Raw genomic sequence first — 22,895 nt, 5'->3', positions numbered from 1 at the left:
ACCATTCCTGGGAAGGACCAGGAATTAAAGAGGAATTTTGAGCTTTGGTTTATAACATGCCACTTCAGTGTTGAGGCTAGTAGGAAATAATCAGGGATATGAATTCAGACTTAAGTAGCTGGAGTTGATTTAAGTATGATTTAAGCTCCTCCAGGTCAAATTTCCAACAAGCAAGATCTCCAGAAGTGAAGAAAAGTAGATCCCATTCTTTCAACCTGCCCCCAACAAACCTATATCCTCTAATTTGGTATCTGTGAATAAAGTTCTGTGCACAGAAAAAAATGTGAAAGAAAATGAGCTAGAGATTCAGCATTCTCTCCTAGTCATCCTCAAACTCCAATGCTGCCATGATTCAAATAATCCAGCGCCAAACATTTCCAGGCAAACATGATATGGCTGCTTGACTGAACTAAACTAGAGAATTCTCTTCTTATTTCAGCAACTGGCTAAAATAGAAAGTTTTCTGAAAGGATCCTAACTTAGGGCCTGCTAAAATTGCCTCTCTGGATCAGTCCTTAGCTTGATTCTTTGTCTACAATGAGATTAAGATTGCAAAATACCAAAAAGCTTTCATTTTTCTTTTACTCTGCTCCAAATACAAGGTCAAGCAAGACCTGGATACTATCCACTCTGCTCCAGGCTTCAGCTTTGCAGGTTCGGGGCTCTGCACAGATTCTCAAAATTAGCTGCACATTGGAATTACCAGAGGAGTTTATTAAAATACTGAGGCCTGGAATCTATCCTCGGAGACTAAAATTTAATTTGTCTGAGGTGTGGCCTGACAAAGATTTTTAAAAGCTCCCCTGTTGTTAATTTTAGTGAGCAAAGTTTAGAACTACTATAGCAGGAGTTATCAAAGTGTGGTCCTGGGAGAAGCAGCACCAGTATCACCTGGAAAATGTTTAGAAATACAAAATCCTCCCTGACACCCAAACTCCCTGAATCAGACATTATGGGGATAGGTCTAGCAGTTGGTTTTAAAGAAGTCCACGGAGTGGTTCTGAAGCACACTAAGGTTTAAGAATAACCTCCTGGGAAAAGGGGGAATGGATGAATAGGCTTCAAATCCCAAAAGCCCCAGGTAACACAAATAAATAGCATGTTTTGTTGTCTTCTTATCCACTTTTAGGGAGAGAATTTTGTAATAAATTTTCAAAGCACTGCAAATATTTTTCTCTGAGGAACATGTAATACACAAGTATTTCTCTATTGCCAACTGGATTGAGAATTAATGTTAAGAGAATCTCTTTAGCTCACAAAACATCTGAAATAAGCCTACTTAAGTTAGGTCATTTCCTGTGGGCCATGCATGCAGGCTAGAATTAAGGCTTCAGAGAAAATTAAAACATGTCTAATGAGAAAATAAGATAAATGTGTTCCAAAGGCAAGGCATAAAATAAAGGAAAAGACAGTCAGCAAGATGGCAGGAGCTATACAACACTTTTCCATAGCCATGTAAATGTTTAGTTATTAAATGCTTGAAATGCCAAGTGTGGGTGGATTCTTCTCAAAACTCAAAAAGGTTTCATATTTGGAGTGATATTGCTCGCTCGTGGATACCACCATGAAGGACAAAAGGCCAGAAAGATCCAGCTGACACCTATGTTATATTTTTTATTTAGGATTCCAAAGTTGCCCATCGTTATAGTCTCCAAGCATATTTTAATTTGTAATGGTAACACTTTAAAGGATTTAAGAAGTCCTTAAATACTTTACATGTTATTTTTTAAATGTTGTCACTTCTGTCACTGTAAGTTCACATAGTAAAACATCCGATGGTTGCATCTGTTAAAAATTCCTTCTCTGAGGTTAATCATATTTCTGATTCATAAACTTACAGTTTTTAATCTATGTAAGTGCGCAATGAGCTATATTACAAAGCAATACTGGAAAACCTTCAAATATAATTTTGAAAACCCATAACTCATTTATTTATTTATTTACTTTTTATTTTTTGAGACAGAGTCTCACTTTGTGGCCACCCATAGAGTGCTGTGGCATCATAGCTTGAAAGCCCATAACTCATACTTCCAAATCCTTCTTTTCACTTTCAGTGAATGAGATGAAATTTGGACATTTACATCAATTGTACTGTAAATAACAGGCTAAGTAGAACTCAAGGAAAGTACATATGAGTTTCTTAGCCTAAACTGTCACTGTCTACTCACCTAACATTCTATCTTGAATACTCAGTTCCACTGCCACCTGCTCTCAGAAGGTTTCCCTTCCACATTCTCTTCTGTAGCATTATGGCACCTAACACACTAAATTCTAATAGCTGATTTTATCTGACCCCTGTATTAGCAATTGTAGGCAGACTTTCCATTTGCATTTCTTTCATTTCCATCCTTTATTTTTTATCCTTCAGTGTCTGGTACACATTAAGTGCTCAATAAATGTTTGCTAAATGAATAAATTAATGAACAAATGATACACTATTGATCCCAGATGTTGAAATATCAGTGTTAACATTGTGATATTAAAATAATTTTCTCATCTAAACCTGCATCTATCTTCACTTTCAAACAAGGCTTTTTTTTTTCATGATTGTAAAAAAAGCTAAGTTTAACCACTTTTTATTCTAATTTCCTTTCGGTTAAAAAAAAAAAAAAAAAAAAAAAAGCCAGAAAGTAGTTTCTGTGAATCACTTGGTTTCTTTTCCTTTTATGTTATTACAGGTAAAATTAGTGACTTCTGATAGCATATTTGATAGTTACTGTAAACTCACTGTTAGACATTATGTTATATATATTATACGGCTTTCAGGGCCAATTTATTTAAAAAGATATGAGGTTTAAAGAAGTAAAAACCAGTACCTGAAATTTGATAAAAAGTGACATATATATAAGTCTTTTCAGAGATCAGCGATCACTGAGTAGTATGGTATTCTTTTGAAAATTTATGTGTAAAACTGTAGAACTGTCAAGAAATAGCTAAGTTCTTTCTCTCTTTCACTGTAATAAAGGTGCCAATAAAGTACTTCCTATAGATGTTATGTATATGCTATTATAATTGACTTCATAAGGAATTAAATTACTTTACTTATAAGTTTATTTATAAGTAATTGAATTTATAAGGAATTAAATTACTTAAATTAATTTATTTATAAATTTATTTATAAGTAAATGCTATTATAATTGACTACTGAGGAATTAAAATAGTTTGACTTTTTAAAAAATGCAGAACCTGGGCTCGGCATCTGTGGCTCAAGCAGCTAAAGCACCAGCCACATACACCTGAGCTGGTGGGTTCGAATCCAGCCCAGGCCCACCAAACAACAATGACGGCTGCAACCAAAAGCCAGGCGTTGTGGCGGGGTCCCAGCTACTTGAGAGGCAGAGGCAGGAGAATCGCTTGAGCCCAGGAGTTGGAGGTTGCTGTGAGCTGTGATGCTATGGCACTCTACCCAGGGAGGCTTGAAGCTCTGTCTCAAAAAAAAAAAAAAAAAAATGCAGAACCCTTCTTGATAAACAGAATTTGTTTTAAATGGGATTTTTCCATAGCATCATACATATAAAATCTTTAGACAGGTAACCATTAAACCCTATAAGTCAATGACAAGTATTCATATAACTATATCATAGATTATCAGGAAATATATAATCAGAAAAAATTTAAAACTACTCAATAATAGCTTCTCATAAAACCAAACAAACCTTAAAACTGCAGTTAGACATCAAAAGGATCAAAATATTAGTTAATATTGAACCAAGATTAGGGAAATCTTCCACTGTTGACATTTTCATTTTCTTAGTTTTTCAATCAAATGTTCAGCCTGTAATTAAAAAAGCACACACTTTTAAAATTCTAGATATCATAGTCTTTATCAAATAATTCTGCTGCCATCCCTATTATAATACACCACATCAGAAAAGCTACCACATACTTTGTTCTTAAAAATACCTTACAAAAATCTGTGTAACAGTTTTATAAATTACAGTAAAGGCGGTCTATATTGTATATGAATAGGCTGATTGTTATCTACATTGAAAATCCATTAAGAAGTTTCAATAAGATAACGAAAATCAATAACAATACTAAAGATTCAAAAAGTAAAGTAGATATGGAGGAATCTTCAATGCATATTAATTACTAAGTGAAAGAAGCCAACTGGAAAAGGCTGCATACTGTTATGATTCCAAATATATAGCTTTCTGGAAAGGCAAAACTGCGGAGACATAAAAGATCAGTGGTTACGGATGCATAGACATAGCACAGAAGATGTGTAGGTCAGTGAAACCACTCTGTACAATACCATACTGGTGGATATACATATTTATACATTTGTGAAAGCCCAAGAATGTACAAGAGGGAATCTTAAGAAAAACTATGGCCCATAGATGATAACAATGTATCCGTGTAGGTTCACTGGTTATAACAAATGTACTACTGTGGTGCAGGATGCACTAGTGCAGAGTGGGTACACGAGAACTCTGTACTTTCCACTCAACTTTGCTATGCTAAATGTGCTCATTTAAAGAAAAAAGTAAACTAAAGTCTTCGAGTTAGATCATTTAGAGTTTTTTCTCAATTATCCTATATAATCTAGAACATTATATAAGAGTTAGAATAAACTTCAATATTTATCTTTATTTTTTTCAAAGTCTCATATACTGACAAAGTTCCAGATTTAAAAAGAGTTCAGATTCCCAGGTTGACCTATCAATGGATGTCATCATTTTGTACATTGCTGTTTTATAACTAAAAAGTCTTTCATGTAAGAAATACAGTTAAAAACACTACAAAAATGTATGTGCATTAATTTTTTATCACAAAGGTATAGATCTAATGGAAAATTAGAAATACAAATAGGAAAAAAAGTCCCTTCTCTATTATACAAACTTTTTTAAGAAAACCAAAGCAACTACCCTAGAAAATGTCCCACTTTTTACATTTCAAATACATACACATATGTATACATATATATCTTAAATGTATATTATTTAAATAAAATCATCTGGGCAATTTGGGAGAGAAGGATAATATGTTTGAAATATGAAGTTACTAGAAATCAGATACTTTTTCAATTCTTATGTACTATGACTAGAAATATTATTAACTAATAATAAACACTACCTGATGATTATTCAGACAGAGTAACGATAGGTCACCTTACCTTCATAGACACATAAAACAGCCTAATAAACTACTCATCAAGTGGCCTTAGAGAAACCAGAGTCACTTGATCACTGAGGCTTAGCTTTCAGACTACAGGCTTATAAACAGCTGAATTCTAATCTACTTTTACCTCAGCAAAGCAGACTTCTACAATTTTTTAGGCTCAAAGATTCATCTTCAGATCTGGCAGTTGATACCACTACTACAGCCCTTTTTCTAAAGTGTTTAAACTATCAAAAATATAAACAATCAAGTTCTATAATGATGCTAATTATGAGGATGTGTACAAGAAATCATCCCCCCAAAAGTGCTACCTATCTCAGGACTGAATATCATTATGATCACCTTCAAAATATTCCCTTGGGAAGCTATGCACAGATGCCAGTACCTGATAGCTTTGCAATTCCAAAGCAATTTTGGAACTCTTTTTCTAGAATGACCCTCAGAGCTATCTGTGTAGGTGGTGTGACAATTAAGTTCACTAACTTGCCACCATGCGGGTATGTTGGCAGCACTATACAAACAATTCAGTAAGGTTCCATAACCTTGATATATCAGTGTCTCACAGCTGTGTTAGTGTCAGTATGTGGCAGTGTCTCTCTGAGTGGTGTTTATTATTAATGTTACATGTTTTTGTGTGCCATCCAACAACAGCCATGATGGCTATTCCAGAAAAAGAATTCCAAAGGTGTACAGCTTCCCAAGGGGAGTACTTCAAAGGTGATGATAGTGATATTCAGCAATGAGGTACACAGCACTTTTTCTAGGATGAATCCATGAACTTTACTGTCAGACCTTACAGAGGCACCAGATAACATTTATTGAATACTTACTATTTGCAAGATACCATCTTAAAAGCTTTGCACGTAAAGTATCTCATCAACTCATGTAAAGAATGTAACTTTCACCTGGACCCTTCAAGTAAGTATAATGGAGCCAAAATTTGAAACCAGCTCTGACTCCAAAGTTTCAACTCTGAACACCCTGGTTCTTCTATATCATTTCTCCAGCTTACAAAGTGGGATGCTTTAGTCATAGCTTTTCTTCCTACTGATCTGATGACCTGGAAAATGCTGCAAATCAAAATTATTTTAGGGCCAGGCACGGTGGCTCATGCCTGTAATACTAGTACTCTGGGAGGCCGAGGTGGGTGGATTGCCTGAGCTCACAGGTTCAAGAGCAGCCTTAGCCAGAGCAAGACCCCCACCTCTTAAAATAGCTGGGTGTTGTGGCAGGAGTCTGTCGACCCAGCTACTCAGGAGACTGAGGCAAGAGAATCACTTGAGCCTAAGAGTTTGAGGTTGCTGGGAGCTATGACACCATGGCCCTCTACTGAGGGCAGCAAAGTAAGACTATCTCAAAAAAAAAAACTATTATTTTGGATATGTGCAAGCAGTATGTTAGAACAGATGATCAAATCTATAAAAGCTGCTGCCAAGAAAGGAAAAACTGCAACAAAGGGTGGCACTTGTGGCTCAAAGGAGTAGAGCACCGGCCCCATATACGGAGGTGGTGGGTTCAAACCCAGCCCCAGCCAAAAAAAAAGAAAAAGAAAAACTGCAACAAAAAGAACAAATATTTTAAGTATTTTTGTAAGCTATTGATGCAGCATTAACACTTACTGTGATAAACCAATAGGAATTGACTCTATAAACCAAACTGGATAAGAAGCCAAGCTGACTCACTGGCGCCAGAACATGAAGATGCAGGTGGGAAATAGAACAGAATGGTGGGACATGGAAACCCATCCTAAAACAGAAAGATAGAGATGACCAAAAGTCACTTCCACAATAGTTTCCACATTTTTTCAGATGAAAATACAGAAATATTACAGATATCCAAAACAGATACCTTAAGTAAACAGGTTACTTACAAATCTCTTTTATAGTTTTTCTTTTTGCACTTCAGAGTATTTACACACTTCCTCTTCTTTTCATATTAAAGTTCACAGAAACATAAACTTGTAACCAAGGAAGGCCTTAATAACATATTATGCCTCAGTATAATCCTTATGAATTCTAAATTGGCATAATGTCTTATCACTTCAGTCCTTATTCTATTCAGATTTAATTCTCCTAAAATATGCTTCTGTACTGAACTAAAAATCACTGGACATTAAAATAGTAGTGTTCCTTTATTGTAAGACACAGCCAATAGATGGCGTGCTTTTCCCTTAAGAAAGCACTTAGGCATTTTCTTACCAATGAACAGTATTTCAGTAGTAAGACCACGTCATCATAAAAAATTTAAGTTACATGATAATTATTCAAAATTATTTGTTTTCTAAAATTTTCTAAGATAATTCCTTTTAATGGTAAAAAAGCATTTTTAAAGTATGATTTAACCTCTTAAAAATTAATTTACAAACAGTTTTGTAAGTCTACCTATGCTGAATGGTGCAAGGCACCCCTGCAACAATAATCCAAGCCTAGAAATATTTCCATGTTTAAAGTAAAAGTGAGTGAGAGTATGAAAGGAGACACAGGAGAAGTGTTACACTGCAGTGATGATCCTCTGGGACTAACAGTGTGGAGTCATACATGCAGTACATATGCAAGAGCTTCTACCAGTACCTAGAATAGAAGACTAAATTTTTTCCGTCTGTGAAATAGTCATATAATGTAGAATCAAGTAATCTAGAAACTAGAAACAACTCAATACTTCACCCACCCCTTTCATTTTAGAGACGTGGAAGCCAGGATCCTTCCTAAGGTCACAAAGTTAGTCAGTGGTAGAACTGGGATTGAGACTTAGCTCTTGACTCCTTTCCCAATGTTCATTTTTCTAATGAGCACTCCTATGACTAGGAATGAAATGTGCTGACCAAAGGATCTCAAAGGCAATCAGTTCCTTGTAATTATCTACTTGGATGATAAGTAACGGTTTTCACAGAATTTTCACATATGTAATCTCATTTGAGCCTGTAAGGTGGCAGAGTACGTACTATTTTGGAGAGGTTAAATGACTTGTCTAAACACAACAAATAGCATGGAGAGCATTAAAATTCAGTTCTACTCTGAATTCCAGTTCAAACGTGTTAGAAGTAATCTCCACTATATCTTCCCTGGTACTGCATGGGTCACACAAGCAAAGTTAGAAATCTTTTTAAAAGAAAAACTTCACATAGATTAATTAAAACAGTTGACAAATTGAACATCATGTGCTTTTGTTCAAACATTGGTGTATACCACCAGAGTAAAGTTGATGAATTAAAGTTAATTTCATTTTAGAAATATAATTCATCTTTAAATTGCATAAAAGTTTTTCTAAGAAAATTCAACTTACAATTTTATGAGAATGCACATATTGAACAAAGAAAAAAATAGACTTATAACTATTAGGGGGGCCAAAAAATGTATACACATTTTAAGCACTGTTATCTATGTATTACTTTCTGAAGTTGAATTGAATTGCGGAAACATGTAGTATGACGTTCATTAAAAGATGGTATTAATCAAATGAATGCTACCATTACCATGCAACAGACAAGACAAAGAAAATGGCAAAAGCACAGTTGCCTTTTGTTGGAGGAGGGCAAGACACTTTGAAGCGGTATTTTAAATTCAAGAACACTGTGGAGAGGCAGGGTGCAGAGGCTCACACCTGTAATCCTAGCAGTCTGGGAGGCTGAGGCAGGTGGATTGCTTGAGTTCAGAAGTTGGAGATCAGCCTGAGCAAGAGGGAGACCCCATCTCTACTAAAAATAGAAAAATTAAGTGGACATTGTGGTGGGTACGAGTAGTTTCAGCTAGTCAGGAGGCTGAGGCAAAGAAGATCAGTTGAGCCTAGGAGTTTGAGGTTGCTGTGAGCTACAACACCATGGCACTCTACTCAGGGTGACAGAGTGAGACACTGCTTCAAAATAAACAAACAAAAAACGTTGTGGAAGTACAATGACAATGGAGGTGTGAGTGGGGGTGCCTTAAAGGATGTGGGATACTATAGAAAACCAGCTACACTGACAGTACTTGGGGAAGAAATTGAAACCACATGGATAGCCATACAAGTGGACACTTCGGTCAGTGTTACTCAAGCAGCAATTTACCATAATCAGAAGTGTCTGGACGCCGGTGCCACTTTAAGCACCTCCTAAATGCAGAATTCAAACCTGACTTGTATTCATCTTTTGTTATGGATACATATTCAGTATTACAACTTTAAAATAGTTTTTTCCTTTCTTAAAATCTATATACATATTTTTGGCACCCTCTGTCTTTTGCCTAGCGACTGTACATATGTACTTGTTTATCTAAACTGTATGTGGAGATTAGTGGAAGTTGTTGAGACATGAAAGGAAGATATTAAATTTATACTACCAATGAACTATATTCTTATTTTTGGGGAAACTACATTTAAACCACAAACTCTGACACTGCTGCTTCCATTTTCCATAAAGAATTAACAGTTTTAAAATGTCTATAATGTCTAATATTTTCTTTCTACCTTTAAGGATTCATACCTCACATTTGTTAAGTCAGTGAAATTATTCCTTTCAAGAATGGTCTTTCCAACAGTTACCATGTTCTCAACTGCAAAACAGGAAAGAAATTACATTATCCATTTGGAGACATTATGTTCACAAAACTGCTACTAATCTTAACATTTAAGGTCCTAGTTAAAAGTCAGATCAAGGTGGTAAATGTTTAAAAGACACATTCAATATCTCTAGGTTACTGAGAAGTTTGCTAATCAACAACTAAAATGAAGTTTCACATTGAGCCCCAGTGCAACATCACCATCACAAAATACCATACATAGGCGGACTTTAGACAACTGTTAAGAGGTATGATGGAGGAGCAATTTAGGACATCCAGTCATACTGCGACTAATTCTAATCATAAGAAAACTAAGTAATTAAACAGGTATTGTCTTAATTAGTAAGAAAGACAGGAAAACTCTGAATTTGTCTTGAGCCACTTGGCACCTGTGGCTCAAGCAGCTAAGGGGCCAGCCACATACACCTGGGCTGGCGGGTTCAAATCCAACCCAGGCCCGCCAAACAACAATGAGGGCTGCAACCAAAAAATAGCCGGGCTTTATGGCGGGTGCCTATAGTCCCAGCTACTTGGGAGGCGTAGGCAGAAGAATCGCTTGACCCCAGGAGTTGGAGGTTGCTGTGACAACCCAGGGTGACAGCTTGAGGCTCTTCTCAAAGAAAAAAAAAAAAGTCTTTGACCCCAAATTAAGAATACAATTTCCCTTCAAGTAAGCCTAGTCTTGACTAGCCAAACATTTATATAATGACTTTGGCTTCCAAACTCTATCTGCCTTTTGTCTGTTAGTGTTTCAGATGGGAATAAACCACTCCATTAGAAAAATTTTGGTAACCTGATATCTTCAAAGTATAATGCCAAACCGTCATCCCTCTTTGTTTCTGAATGGTATAATCATGCATTTGAAAAAGGAAGAACTAAAAGAATCTATAGAGAATGGTTCTACAGAGGCTTATAAAATTGTCATTAATGTTTAAGTCAGACTTCAGCTGGGAGACTGCCAGACTTCTGACTAGGCGAGTACCATATGGTTCAAAAAAGCTCCCAAATCACTTCAAGCCAGACTGTATCTTTTTTCTTTAAAATATACTCATGTTGCCTTATGGGTAAATATAAAAGCGTCAATTCAATAAGAAGACATAACAATCATAAAATCACAATTATATATTACTTAAAATCATATTAAAATATGTGGAGCAAAGCCTATCGTATCCTCTTTATTTCATTGATATCTACTCTTTATTATTGCTTCCTTTACACTTACTTTGGTTGACTTGCTTCTCTTTCCAGAATCTTAAATGAAAACTTAGATCATTGATTTTAAACCTATTTTTCTAATATGAGCATTTAAAGCTATAAATTTTCTTTATTAAATCATAACTGTGTACATTAATGCATTTATGGGGTACAATATGCTGATTTGATATACAATGTGGAATGCTTACATCTAACTGATTAACATAACCATCTCCTTGCTTACTTATTTGGAAGCCAAGAGGAGGGAGGGTATTTGGGGAGACTTCATCTAATGTGCGTAATGCCATGATACATTTCAAAATTATTAAGATTAGAGTATAAAGGTCTCACCACAACAAAACTATAAATTTTCATCTAGGCACTGCGTTAGCTATATCCTACAAATTCTGATATAGTGTATTTTTATTACCAGTCAACTCAAACTATTTTCTTCTTTGTCTTATTTATTTAAATGTTGTTTATTTAGTGCTATTTGAGATTGTTTTATTTTTCTAATTTAATTCCATTGTCTTCATAAAACATACTTTTTAAGAGTTCAATCATTTGAAATGTTTTGAGTCTCATTTTACTGCTCAGAATATGACCAACCTTGGTAAACATGCTTTTTAAAAAATGTACATTCTGTAGTTATCTAGAGTTCTATAAATATCAGTTAGACTAATGGTGCATGGTAGTGTTATTGAGTTCTTCTATATGCTTACTATTTTCCCAATTTTGTAGATTGCATAAAAATCATTAATTTGCAACTTTTATTACGAAAACATTCAAATATACACAAAAGCAGAAAGAAAAATACGAAACCCGAAATACATCACCAGCTGCTCCAAAACTAGTGACATCTGATTTGCAACATTTATAAATCTAGTTATAACAGCAGTCTCTATTCTCTACAAACTTCCCTCTAATTTGAAGATAAACTGAGAAAGTCCCAAAAAGCTAAAGTATGGTCTCTAAGAAATAATTATAAGAATGAAAATAGGAACTTTAAAATAAGAAAGGTTTTAATTAGTCAGGTAAGTTGAAGTCTAAGAATGAAAATAGGAACTTTAAAATAAGAAAGGTTTTAATTAGTCAGGTAAGTTGAAGTCAAACTGGTATCTATAAGCTCAAAGCTACCCTCTAGTTCAGTGATTATCAACTTTCCTAATGCGGCGATATATTTTCATTGTTACAAAAGGGTCACGACCCACAGGTTGAGAACTGCTGCTCTAGTTTCAAATCATGTATGCTCTGAAATGCACTATCGGAACTTCAAAGCACTTTATTATTGCCTCATTTACACTTATTTTGGTTGACCTGTAGGACTTCAAAACACTTCAAGCACAAGTTTTGCAGTTCAGAATCAACAGGTTGAAAACTGTTAATTTAGTAGCCTAAAACTAATAAATTACACATCAAGGTTTTTCAATAAAAAGGTTGCTCATCTTTTAAAAATCTGGCCCAATTTATCTATCTTGTAGGCTTACTTTAAAGTATTTATCAAATTAATCTCAGACCTTGGTCACAAAGCCTGCCAAAGCAGATTTAAAGTGAACTTAGAAATGTCATAAAATAGCTCAGTGCCCATAGCACAGTGGTTATGGCATCAGCCACATACACAGAGGCTGGCGGGTTCGAACCCAGCCCAGGCCAGCTAAACAACGACAACTGCAACAAAAGATAGCTGTGGCGGGCACCTGTAGTCCCAGCTGCTTGGGAGGCTGGCAAGAGAATGGCTAAGCCCAAGAGTTTGAGGTTGTTGTAAACTGTGACGCTACGGCACTCTACCAAATGCTATGATATAGTTTTTAGCTTCTCCTTTTCAGAAGCTAAAATTTTATCACTAAAATTTATATTTTGGTGCTAATTTGACCTCATATAGGAGACTGCAATACAAGTACCAAAGCAATACAAGACCATATATCATATCATAACTTGTTTGTTTACAATTTTTAATAGCACCTTTCGTTTCAGAGTCAAGAAAAGCCATCATTTGAAAAATCATAAAAGGTATTATCTTTTAGAGATTATAAAAATTAAATAGCATGATGCCTAGGATTTGCTTTAAATCCACTATGGGAGAAGGTTAACACATTAAAAAAATTGTCCATGAGTTAATAAATGTGGAAGTTGAGTGACAAATACATGGAAATTATACCATTTTCTTTATTTCTGCATAAATTCAAAATTTTTTATAATGAACATTTAAAAAAAACATAATGCTCCCTTTTCATAATACCTAGAGAGACTTTTTCTTTTGAATCTTCACTGTCATCCCTGCTACCAATTCAAAGTGACATATAACAATGAAGAATACTGCCATCATCTTACCCAGTTCTATTTGATCTTTCTTTAGCTCTTTGCAGTTTCCCATATGCTTTTTTGGCACTACAAGATAATGATGAGGGACTGCTGGTTTGATATCTTTGAAACAAACTAGGTCTTCGTTCTAAAGAAAAAACATATTGTTAGTGAATTTTTAAAATGAACGTCCTAGTCCTGGTCTGGCATGACTTAAACATCATAAATCTGTCTGACAGGGAAATAGTACTTAAGTTACAACTAAGCCCTACTGGGCAATTTTATAATTACACATTAAGTTCATATTGCTTTCTTCATGAGATGCTTATTTATTCAAAAGAATAAAAGACCACATGAAGTCAATTTCAGGGAAACAATTATGAGTGAAGTTCATTAAAACTTCATTACCAATAGTCCCAGAATTTTTTATTTCATTTTACATTTTTCTACCAGTGCGGTGGCTCACGCCTGTAATCCTAGCACGCAGGATCACCTGAGCTCAGGAGTTGGAGACTAGCCTGCACAAGAGCGAGACCTCATCTCTACCAAAAATAGAAAAAGTAGCCTGGGTGGTGTTGGGCACCTGTAGTCCCAGCTACTCAGAAGGCTGAGGCAAGAGGATCTATTGAGCCCAAGAGTTTGAGGTTGCTGTGAGCTCTGACACCACAGCACTCTACCCAGGGCAACAGAGTGAGACTCTGTCTTAATCAATCAATAGTATCATTTCTCCATTCCTACCCTAAACCAAGGTTTTTTTACTCCTAATATGTACTTTTAAAGGTTTGACTATAGAATCAGAGCAAAATAGATAAATTCTTTTTTATATTTAACTTTTTCCAAAGTGGCATTTTCCTCAATTATAACAAGAATGTCTGCAAGCATCTACATATCCAGGGATTATATTTTAAACCTTTTTTTTTTTGAGACAAAGTCTCATTTGGGTTTCAAACTCTTCTAAGAGAAAATGTGTGTTCCTCTAAATAACTATTTAATATCTTATATTAAAACATAAAGCCAAATTTTTTTTTTTTTTCGAGACAGAGTCTTACTTTGTCACCCTTGGTAGACTGCCATGGCGTCACAGCTCACAGCAACCTCCAGCTCTTGGGCTTAGGTGATTCTCTTGCCTCAGCCTCCCGAGTAGCTGGGATTATAGGCACCCACAACAATGCTCGGCTATGTTTTTGTTGCAGCTTAGCTGGGGCCAAGTTCGAAACCGCCACCCTTGGTATATGGTGCTGGCACCCTACTCACTGAGCCATAGGCACCACCCCTGTAAAGCCAAAATTTAATAAAATCAGTATCAATAAGTATAATTTCCCTGAGTACAAGGTTGCTCATTAGTTCTCCATTCCAAAAGCCAAAATTCTATTCAAACAAGGGCCTCAAAACCATTCCCGTATTCTTGGTTATCCTAAGACAACATGTATGACAATTATATTAATTTTAATCCATTTTATTACGGTTTTTCTGTCTAACAGTAAAATAAAATATTGATATCTATGTAATGTTTTAAAAAAGGAAATGTCAAGGACTACAATGTTTTTGATTGCTTTTTCCATTATTAAATTCTTCCAGTTGAGAAACAATATTGGGGGTCAAATCTAGCACAGTAAAACTTACACAATCATACTTCCAAGATTGGTTCATAACACAACATTATATATTTTTATTTTCTCTCAATTATGGCATTAATTTTTAAAAATCCAGAGGTTAAGTCTTTCAGGTATAGAATACATCCTGGTTGGACTTAGTTTGAGATGACATTGCTGAATATACCCCAGAGCAGAAGTAACACTTCTTTAGATTAATACTACCAGTAAGTGCCACATAATAACAAGAGAAAAGCTAAAGGTCCTAAAACCTGCTGTCCCATCCTCTATAACTTAGCCATAGAAATGCTTAGTTCTCTATCTTCCAACCCCTATTTTGAAAGGTTTTGGTTACTAAATGTCATATATAAATAAATAATTTATTTTCCCAATTCCAATTAATAAAAAATATCAATCAACATAACTGTCATCATCACCAAGAATAGATAAAATTCCTGTTAAAAACAAAGAAACTTGATGTTTTAGTCTATGCTGTGACTGAATTAGATTCCCACTAAATTTTCTAAACTATTGAAACTGGCTCTGTTAAGTCATCGTCTCTTCTACTCCTACTACTGACCCAGCCATCATTTAGATTGCTCATGTTAAGACAGATGATCCTCCTATTCCAAAAATACAGTGGCAAAAAATAAGAAACGACATAAGGCTATTCTTTGCAGCATGATTTATCATAGCAAAAGACTGTAAATCAACCAAATGTCCTTCCGTCATCTGGGGGACTGGTTAAAGAAATCATGATAAATCCATACAATGGAATACTATGTAACTATAGAAAGGAATGAGGAAGACATTTATATACTTATAGAATTATTTCTGTGATACAGTCAAGCTAAAAAAAAAATAGCAAGGAGCACGGCAGTGATTAAGCTATATCGTGTGTGTAAGAAGGAAGAATAGGAGGCAGGGTGTGGTGGCTTGCACCATAATCATAGCACTTTGAGAGGGTGAGGTGGGAGGATCACTTAAGACCAGAAGTTTGAGACTAGCCTGAACAAGAGCAAGATCCTATCTCTACAAAAAAATTAAAAACTTAGCTGGGCTTGGTGGCATGAGCCTGAACTCCCATCTACTCAGGAGGTGGAGGCATGAGGATCACTTGAGCTCAGGAGTTTGAGGTTGCTGTGAGCCATGGTGATGCCACTGCACTCTAGCCCAGGCAACAGACAGAACAAGACCCAGTCTTCAAAAAAAAAAAAAAAATTACAAATATAGACACATACACACACACACACACACACACACACACTCTTACTCACAATGGATGGATAAACTGTGGGGCATGCCACATTCATCTTGAACTCCAAGTAAGTAACACATAGTAAGCCTGTAAAACTGTTGAATATAAATAACAAATACTTGATAGAAGATAAAATTACTAACACATCCTCCTCTACCCCTTAAAAAGTGGTATGTCATTCAGGTTTTCAGATATTTTTCTAGGAACAAAGATGGATTTTCCATGATCTTTCAGTTTCTCCTTGCAGAACACTTTTTTTACATTGAAACTGTGCCTATTTGGGCTTTCCTCGTTATAAGGAGCCTACAATTAGTCTTTTTTCCCTAATTACCCTGCTCCCATATTTTAATACCACACATAACACTGTGTATCTATTTATGTCCTGTATAGTATATTTGTGCTTTATATATTAAAAGAATAAAAATTCTTCTGCCCTTCCTACTTCCACTCCACCCTAGGCAAGATCAAATTTTTACTCTTTTTGATAATATAGAACATAAACAGATACTGAAGGATCATGGAAAGTCCATCTCCATTCCTGGAAAAATATCTGAAAACCTGAATGATATACCATTTTTAAAAGTTTCTATGGATAGGGATAAATAGGGTAGTGATAACTTCATTATCACCAATGACTCTAACCACCAACTTAAATACAATGAATAAACTGTAATGAAAAGGGTAGATTGGCACTCAACCTCCATTCTAAATATTTCTGTGCTTTCTGTACTACAGAAACCAAAAAGGCTAAAACTAACAGATGGAATTTAGATCTTGCCAACCAGATGCCAATTAGAAAGCCATGTTTTTGCTGCTTCAGCTATTTCCACCTGGTCCACAGAGTCTACCGAGATAAATTTCTTTCTTCTTTCTCCCCTCACCCCCCACTATTTCAACTTTTGAAGACACTGGGTGTCAAGAATGGTGATACACCCATGTTTTGTCAGGATGGGCTGCCAACGTGGACCCAGGAGGTATAGTGTGGTTCTTTAGCAGCACCTCTCAATCAGGGGTAGAAACACGAAGGTACTCTTTGGTAGTGGGTGCTACTGTCATTCAGAGCCCAGAGTTCAGGGATGCTAACTATTGCAGCAAAAGAAATAGCCAAAATGCCAAAATGTTCTCCCTGGAAATCACTTAAGTAGCAGCAATCACACTGCTTGCTCATCTCTGAATCACACCTCAGGAGGCATTTTTCTGAAGCTCAAAGTTCTGATTCCCACTTTCCTAAGTGCAGCAGAGGAAGCAACTGCCCCAGGAGCCAGTTCTGCAGTGTGGATATGGGCATCATTCTTGAAGGCTCTTTCTAGAACCTGCTCCACAGCTCTTCCAAAAATAAATAATTTCCTACGTTAAATCAATTCCAGCTTAAAATAGCTAGGATGGTTTTTCTTTCCAGCAACTGAAACTCAATGATATCTAAAGCGAATTAACAAATATATTTGAAAGAATATTTAAGTACCATGCCATTTAAGGTGTTAGGTCAATTTTGATTAAAGAATGGGAAGAATATTCAAGTTAAATTTCCACTGAGACATTTCTCCAGTAGGGTCTCAAGCAAGACGAAATCTAGCCCAGTGCTTCTGAACTATATTTTCATTATTGTCCATCAAATCAGCCTTTTAGGACTTTTTCCCCCTAATCTCACCCCCATGAGATTTTAATACCACAGGTCTACTTCATTTATGTACTTATGTATAACTGTGCCTTATACATAAAAAGAGTAAGATACTGCCTTCCAACCAAAAAACAATTTTCATCCCCTTGGGAGTCACATCATCTCCCATTGAGAAGGCACAGTCTAGCCTTTACTTGTTTTTAAATCTTCAGTATGCAGATTTAAAAAACACCACATAGAGGTTTATGGAGTGAGGAGTCTTCTCTAGCTTTTGTCACAAGTATTTTCCAGACTAATCCCACAGACACTGGTAACACCAATGATTCCTAATAGAATTTTTCTCCTCTGCACTTGAATTACAAATACAACTCACTTTATGTAAACCCAATAGCTTCTGAATGTTTACAATGAATATATATGAATATATGAACGTTTAAAACAAAACGTACAATTTAGATGCTATACGATTATTCTCTTTCTAAAAATATTAATCTTGGCCAAGTGCAGTCATTCGCACCTGTAATCTCAGCACTCCTGGGAGGCCCAGATAGGAGGATCACTTCAGTTCAGGAGTTTGAGACCAGCCTGAGAACAGCCAAGACCCTGTCTCTACAAAAAATTAGAAAAACTAGCTAGGCATTGTGGCAGGCACCTGTACTCCCAGCAACTCAGGATGATACAGGAAGATCGCTTGAACCCAGGAATTTGAGGCTGCTGTGAGCTAGGCTGACCCCATGGCACTCTAGCCTGGGGCAACAGAGTGAGAGACTATCTCAAAATTAAAAAAAAAACAAAATATTAATATTTTTATGTTTTTAATAAAAATAAAACAAAATATAAATTTTTATTAAAAAATAAACAAAATATTAATCTTTAACCTTTAGTGAACTCTTATATATCAAATCATCTTATATTCAATTTGAAAAAAATACTCAACTTTTGGAAGCACTACTGCACAAGCATGTTATCTTATGTTCTGTATTATACATAGATATGATATCATAATAGATGTATTAGTTTTTATCCACATTTCCTGGCTCCTAACTCCCATACCCTTGTTACAGTCTTTTGTTATAATATCAGGGCACTTTAGGCCTCAGAACAAAGACTCTCTCTGACCTCCTGCTCCCCTTTCACCTGCTAGTTGCTGGTCATTGGCTCTCATTTCAGAATGGGGTTCTGCCCCATATACTGGAGGAGGGAATACTGCAGAGAGGCCATGAAGAACCTGAAGGGACAGGCCTTGCTGGGTTTCCCCACTCAGTCTCAGTCAGTCTACTACCCTTTTGGTCTAATCACATTTTATACACAGTGGTCAATTATGCCTATCCAAGGAAGCGTCCATAAAAGCCCCATGAGGACAGAGTTTGGAAAGCTTCTGGATAGCTGAACATGTAGAGGTTCATAGAGAGTGGTGCATGTGGGGAAAGCATGGAAGCTTTGTGCACCTGTCCCACCCAACACTTTGCCCTACTCTTCATTTGTATCCTTTGTAATGTCATTTATAATAAATAGGTAAGCTGAAGTGTTTCCCTGAGTTGTGAGCTGCTCTAGCAAATTAACTGAATCCAAAGAGAGGGTTGTATCCCTAACTTGAATCTATTTGGTTAGAACTTCTGGAGGCCCAGACTTGCAACTGGTGAAAAGGCAGGAACCAGTCTTGGATCCTGAGCCCTCAACCTGTGGGATATGACACTATCTCCAGGTAGACAGTGTCGCAATTAAACTGGAGGACACTCAGCTGGTAACTGTTGCCAAACTGATTGCTTGGTGTGTGGAGGTTTGAGTCATAGAAGTCTTTTGTGTCGACCTTTGCTGAGTAAGAGGAGGGTTTGAGTTTTGTCCACTGACAATAGACTATTATGTACATTCACCCTGTGCTGCCCATTTAGGGGGCAAATTAGTCGAAAGTATTTATCATGTTTAATTTACTCTGTAAAAATGCCCCCAGACTCTTCATATTTTTTACTCTAAGAATGTCCCTAATAAAGAAAAACCCCTGACTGTTGGCTATAATAAAAGTCTGGACCATCTCACACCCTTTGATGAATATTTTTAGTATTTTATTTTTAATTATTATGGGTACATAATAGTTATGTATCTTTATAGGATATACATGACGGGTGTTTGGGAGGTTTTTCATGTAATTTTTTTCATTTCAGATTAATATTAGGGTACATACAATGAGGTTACATTGTCATGTGATGTTTTTATATAGGAATGTGAATTAAATCAGAATAATGAGAGTATCCATCACCTCAGACATTTAACATTTCTTTGTATTAGGAGCATTCCAATTCCACTCTTTCAGTTATTTTAAAGTATACCTTGACTTACTGTTGATCATAGTCAAATATTGTTCATTCTTCCTACCTATTTTTACACCTATTAACCATCCCTACTTTATCCATCATGTTTCACTACTTTTACCAGCCTCTGATAACCATTCCACTCTCTATCTCCATGAGAGCAATTGTTTTTAATATTTAGTTCCCACATATGAGTGAGAACATGCAAGATTATCTTTCTGTGCTTGGCTTTTTTTACTTAACATATTTTGCAAGTATTTTCTCCAGTTTCATCTATGTTGTTGCAAATGACAGGGCTTCATTCTTTTTTCTGCCTGTGTAATATTCCATTGGGTATATGTACCACTGTTTCTTTATCCATGAATTCTGGATGTACGTTAAAGAATTTCCTGATGAATTAGATATAAGAAGTTAAAACATCAAGTTATAATTTCAAGGTTTTTGTTCCAAGCATCTGGAAGAATGGAGTTTTACTCAACTGAAATGGTAGCAGGTTTCGGGAGTGGGAGGGAACGCTCTCCCCAGAGCAGCTCAGTTTCACACAGGTTTGTAACATGTGCTAGACATGGGTATGGGGTGGTTGAGTAGACAGTTAGATATTCAAGTCTGAAGTTCAGGAAAAAAGTCTGTACCAGATGTGTAAATTTGGGGGTCATTGGCAAATAGACAGCATTAAAAGCCAGAGACTGCATGAGATGACTAAGGGGAGTGTAGCTAAGGAGGGAAGAGAACTTCCGTGGTGAGAGAGATCTGGAAGAAGAGAAAGCAGCACACGACAGTAGGAAGGAATGGCCAGGAAAGTGTGGTGTCCTGGAAACCAAGAGCAGAAAAGTTTATCAAGGGGGAGACAATAACTGATTGTTTCTGACACACTGAGGACTGAGAAGGGATCCTTAGGTTTAGTAACGTGGTCATTGGTGACCTTGACAAGAGTAGCTTGAACAGAGTGGTGGCAGTAAAATATGATAGGAGCCAGTGTGGGAATGTATAGGAGACAGGGTTTGGGAAGCAAATAGACTGTTTTTGAGGAGTTTCATTGCAAAGAGGTGCACAGAAATGGATCGGTCCGTGACGGGAAAAGCAGTGTTCAAAGTCAGCTCTTAAGAGTTTGCTACTTATAACAGAAATGAGACTTCCATCCATATCCCCCAGCAAACAGCAAAAATACCGCTGGAGACCAACGCCCCCTGAGAAAAGTAAGTCTGTCATTAACAGTAGGATCCCTAGCTTCGTTCAGCCCCACGCACATAGGGCAGCCACGCCTGAGCCAGCTGAGTGGCGATCGGATCCCTCCAGTCCCCGACCACACAAGGCGAGGCCTCCCCCCACTCGCAGCCACACCCGCCGCCCGTCGCTGCCTACCTCACAGAACAGGAGTTCGGTGCCCGGTTCCTGCCGTCTCGCGATACGGCAGAACACGCACTTGCTGTCGTAGTCCTTCGCGGACTCCGCAGAGTATTTGGGGGCCTCCACAGCGGGCACCGTAGATTCTGCAGTCTCCGCTGCCTCACAATCTGGGGTGAAGTCAAAGTTGCAGTTCACCTGCTCCTGCGCCATCGCACCCGCCCCCGCGGCCTACAGCCTCGGCTTCTCCGGCACTCCAGAGCCGATGCAGGGAGCGCCTCTCGCTCCCGCTCCCGCACGTCCTCGGTTTTACCTCGAGGGGTCGCCCGTCGACTGGCGCTGGGCCATGCCTCAGAGGGTCTGGGCGCCAGCACAGAGTTAGGCCGGCCGCTAAGGTAAAGCTACACCGTGCGGAGCCCAGGAACCAGAGGGTGGCCTTGAGGCCGGCTGCCACTAGGGGGGGCGCGACGGCGCTGCCGGGAGTGACCCCGCCCCCTGAGCCTGGGTGGGAATGACGCAAGACGTCCGGCAACACGCAAGCGCGCCTCGCGTCATGGTGACGTCACTGGGGCGCTGGAACGTCTGGATTAATGGCTCTTTTCGAGCCTTCTGAACCCCTTTTCTCTAAGGCCGTGATACGTCAACTACATGTCCCAAAATTGCACCGCGCTGTTATTTAAAAAGAAAAAAAAGATTTGTAAATTTTTGCTTAAAAAATTAGGAGGCTTTAAGAGAATAAACAAAATCTCCAGATCCTTGTTTCCTGCATAGATCGTGTTCATTTTCAGGCAGGATTTTAGGAGTTTAAGCTCAAAATGTTTCAAACTGAACTTACCATCTCTGTCGACTTTTTGATGTTGTTTAACAGCACCAGTTAGATCAAAATTAGCATCCTTTCTTACCTCACATTCTTCATATGTAAGAAAATGCAGAGTCCAGTAGTTGATAGTCTGAAACAGTCCAGAAATTCCAATACTGGTGCCTCTTTATGCCTCACGTGGACCACTGCAATAACCTTTAAACTTATCTCCTGATTTATTGCTTTATTCATTTATTTTGTCACTGAGACAAAACTTAAACAACTGTAATGTCCAAGAAAAAATAGCCATTCCTTAGCTTGGTATTTATGGTGGACTCTGATTTGATCTCACTGTTTTATAATACTTGGCACGTGCTGAGCACCTAAAATGTGCCGTCTAATCATCAAAACAAGCAAGGTAGGCTTTATAATCTCCACTCTGGAGATGAGGAAACAAACTCAAAAAAACTTGCCTGGTATCACAAGTATTAATAAAGACTTTTTAGCCGTTACACCCCTGGTATTTGTTGACTGAGAAACTACATAATAACAAAGCTTTGTGGTGAATTCAGTAATGTTTTTGAGTGAATTCATGTTGTAGTAATCAAAGAGGGTTATATATTTTTTTGAATAGTTGTACAGACATTTAAGAAATGTTTCATTCCTTTTATAGTTGGCCCTAAGTTTAGATAATTACAATACCTTTATAGCCCCTCAGCAACTTAAGACAGAATTCAAAATCAATACATTAGGCTTTGACAAATGTAAGTATTCACTATTTCCAAGTCTGTACTGCACCTTCACATCGTGCTGTTCCTTACAAAATA

The 22,895-nt window shown here is 37.1% G+C and overlaps 2 protein-coding genes across 3 annotated transcripts in view; both read right to left on the bottom strand.

The window, feature by feature from the left end:
- TRMT11 (tRNA methyltransferase 11 homolog) overlaps window positions 1–3,677 on the bottom strand; it is a 69,133-nt gene extending 65,456 nt beyond the window's left edge. The window contains exon 1 of the mRNA XM_053591776.1: window positions 3,657–3,677. Within this exon, the coding sequence (XP_053447751.1) occupies window positions 3,657–3,677 (21 nt within the window). The remainder of the gene's footprint in view (window positions 1–3,656) is intronic.
- HINT3 (histidine triad nucleotide binding protein 3) lies at window positions 1,595–21,749 on the bottom strand. 2 transcript variants are annotated; one of them, XR_008380198.1, is made up of 6 exons: window positions 21,288–21,749; window positions 13,179–13,296; window positions 9,578–9,647; window positions 6,741–6,867; window positions 3,657–3,775; window positions 1,595–3,424 (listed from the first exon to the last, which is right to left on the bottom strand). XR_008380198.1 is itself a non-coding variant. In XM_053591778.1 (5 exons), exons 1-5 carry the CDS (start codon window positions 21,480–21,482, stop codon window positions 3,743–3,745), a joined length of 543 nt encoding a protein of 180 aa, XP_053447753.1. In that variant the 5' UTR covers window positions 21,483–21,748; the 3' UTR covers window positions 1,595–3,742. The 2 variants fall into 2 exon arrangements, 1 of the variants encoding a protein (XP_053447753.1); XM_053591778.1 differs by having other exon boundaries at window positions 1,595–3,775; window positions 21,288–21,748.
- Between the last annotated feature and the right edge of the window lie 1,146 nt (window positions 21,750–22,895).

Source organism: Nycticebus coucang, chromosome 5 (genome assembly GCF_027406575.1).
Source record: "Nycticebus coucang isolate mNycCou1 chromosome 5, mNycCou1.pri, whole genome shotgun sequence".
Lineage (NCBI taxonomy): Eukaryota > Metazoa > Chordata > Mammalia > Primates > Lorisidae > Nycticebus > Nycticebus coucang.
This window is presented reverse-complemented; position numbering and strand designations above follow the sequence as displayed.

Bases quoted from the DNA above. Each gene is read 5' to 3' on its own strand.
- HINT3 (XM_053591778.1), bottom strand. From the start codon at position 21,482: ATGGCGCAGGAGCAGGTGAACTGCAACTTTGACTTCACCCCAGATTGT. The intron at 9,648-13,178 runs GTAAGATGATGG...CCTGTTTTGCAG, and splicing joins GAAAGATCAAATAGAACTGG to TTGAGAACATGGTAACTGTT. The intron at 3,776-6,740 runs GTAAGTGTTAAT...TTTTAATTACAG, and splicing joins ATTCCTATTGGTTTATCACA to GCTGAACATTTGATTGAAAA.